The sequence below is a fragment of the Octodon degus genome, unplaced genomic scaffold (genome assembly GCF_000260255.1).
Source record: "Octodon degus isolate 3935 unplaced genomic scaffold, OctDeg1.0 scaffold00019, whole genome shotgun sequence".
In the NCBI taxonomy this organism is placed as follows: domain Eukaryota; kingdom Metazoa; phylum Chordata; class Mammalia; order Rodentia; family Octodontidae; genus Octodon; species Octodon degus.
The window spans coordinates 13,083,891-13,085,988 of NW_004524595.1; the positions used below are offsets into that span (position 1 = coordinate 13,083,891).

Genomic DNA, 2,098 nt, shown 5'->3' on the forward strand with positions numbered 1-2,098 from the left:
GCAACTCAGACTTGTAGTGATCCTCCTGTTTCAGCCACCCCAGCACTGGGATTACAGGTGTGCATCACCATGTCCACTCTTGGTGGCTAGCTTGGTGTGCCCGGCGTGGGGCTGACAGGGCAGCTGGTGCTGGGGATCAAACCCCGAGCCCTGCGCTTGTCTAAGCAAGTGCTTAGTCCACTGAGCCATCTTACCAGCCCAAGTTCTGATTCCTTATGTGTACTTTTTGCTCATAAAAGCATATTATTTGTCTTATATAATACAATCTGTTGAAAGGTAATAAAAGGATCTTATCAAGTTGTCTCATACTTTGAGTATTTTAACCAACAACTTACAGTTTTTATTAGTAAACATTTGAAAACCTGGTGTACTAGACACATCTATGAGCATATGGGACCCTCTAAAGTAACAGACAGACATGTAACAGACTCATATATTTATGTATAGGCAAATCAAATCTAATGTAGGGAATCTGTCAGTGGTGCTCCATGGCTCATGTTACTGAGAACAGTTTTCAGCATGGTTAGAGATTTCTATGATAGGTGTGTATAGATAGAAATACTTAGATAATGCTTATCAGTTTTACTAAGAATCGTGTCTTATGTGGTCATATATCTTTTAGATAAATGGCCTCAAGATTTTAGAGGTTGAAATGTCATAATAGCTATTACTAATAATCCATTAGCCACAAATTAAATGAACCATATTTAGCAAAATGTTGACTAGTCTATATGGTACTAATGTCATTCTGTCTAGTGTTTAGTTTGTTTGAAAATTTTAATGTAAAATTTAAAACCAGGATTTCTTAAAGGAGAGACCATTTTGAAAGGTGAAACGTAAAACTTGTCTGTGTCTTTCAGGAGCCCATTCAGACCTCTGGATATATTTGTAACTTTGAGGATTTAGAAATCAAATCTGTTCTTTTGGATGAGATATTAAAGGTAATTGTTTTAGTTACTTCTTTATTGCTGGGACAAAATATCTGATGCCCATAAGTTAAAGGAAGAAAGGTTTATTTGGCTTTTAATTTTTTTTTTTTTTTTGCGGAACTGGGAATTGATGGCTTTTAATTTGTAGAGGTTTCAGTCCCTAGTTGGCTTGCTCCAAGATGGGGTGGCATGGTGGAGGGGCATAGCAGAGGAGAAGCAGGCCATGGCAGGGCAGAGGGGCACTGTGCAGCAGGTAAGAGGCACCAGGAGACAAGCATCAGAGGCACACGATGACAGACCAAGCAGCGGACTAATTTAGTTACCACACCTTACTCCATAATCACACACCCCAGATCCAGCCAGCTCTAGGAAGCCCCACTTCTGAGTGCGTGAGGCTTTGGGGGACATCTGGCTACTAGTCATCATGGTAATTCTTAAAAACCAATTATATTTTTGTTGTCAGCTTGACTGGACGTGATCTGGTGTTCCAGTTAGATTTGTGTATCAAGAGGCTGAAGAGCTTTTGGGTCCAACCCTGCTCTATGACTTGTCCTGTGGCTCCCAGGTGGGGCCCCCGAGGTTTGAAGTTCTGGCTGACCCCAAAGGAAGGAGCACCCAGCCTTCTTCTCAGCCTGTCCTGTGGAAGTCAGAAGGGTCATGGAGAGAGTTCAGCTTACACAGTCAGCAGTCAGGCACCAGGATGGAGCCTGGCAGTGATGGCAAACCATGTAGCGTCCAGGTGCCCAAACCGCAACCCCAAAACCACGGCCAGCACTTCAGCTAAACCCGAATGCTCAGCTGCTAGGGCAGTGCTGGCACGTTGGCATGCGTACTGACAGAGGGGCTCCTCTGCCCTGCTGCAGCACCTGGGCTGCAGGTTCACCACCTCTGCCCAGGGGCGATGTATGCTCCCAGCTGTTTACTTGACTCTTCTCTATGTGGAGAGCGCTTCTTTAAAGAGAGAAGAGAAAAATCTTGTCTTTGTTAAAGGCATCTAAACTGTAAGACAATGGGGCTTCTCTTGTTTTCTATTTTCTTTTTGAAACAGGGTCTTGCTATATATAGTTCAGGTTTGCCTTGAACTCACTATGTTGACCAGACTTGTGATGATCCTCCTACATCAGTCTCTCGAGTGCTGGTATTACATGCGTGGGCCACCATGCGCAGCA

General features: G+C 43.8%; 1 protein-coding gene across 1 annotated transcript in view; it reads left to right on the forward strand.

Moving 5' to 3' along the window:
• Wdr35 (WD repeat domain 35) overlaps positions 1–2,098 on the forward strand; it is an 82,320-nt gene that overhangs the window by 64,037 nt on the left and 16,185 nt on the right. The window contains 1 exon segment of the mRNA XM_023711117.1: positions 861–941. Within this exon segment, the coding sequence (XP_023566885.1) occupies positions 861–941 (81 nt within the window).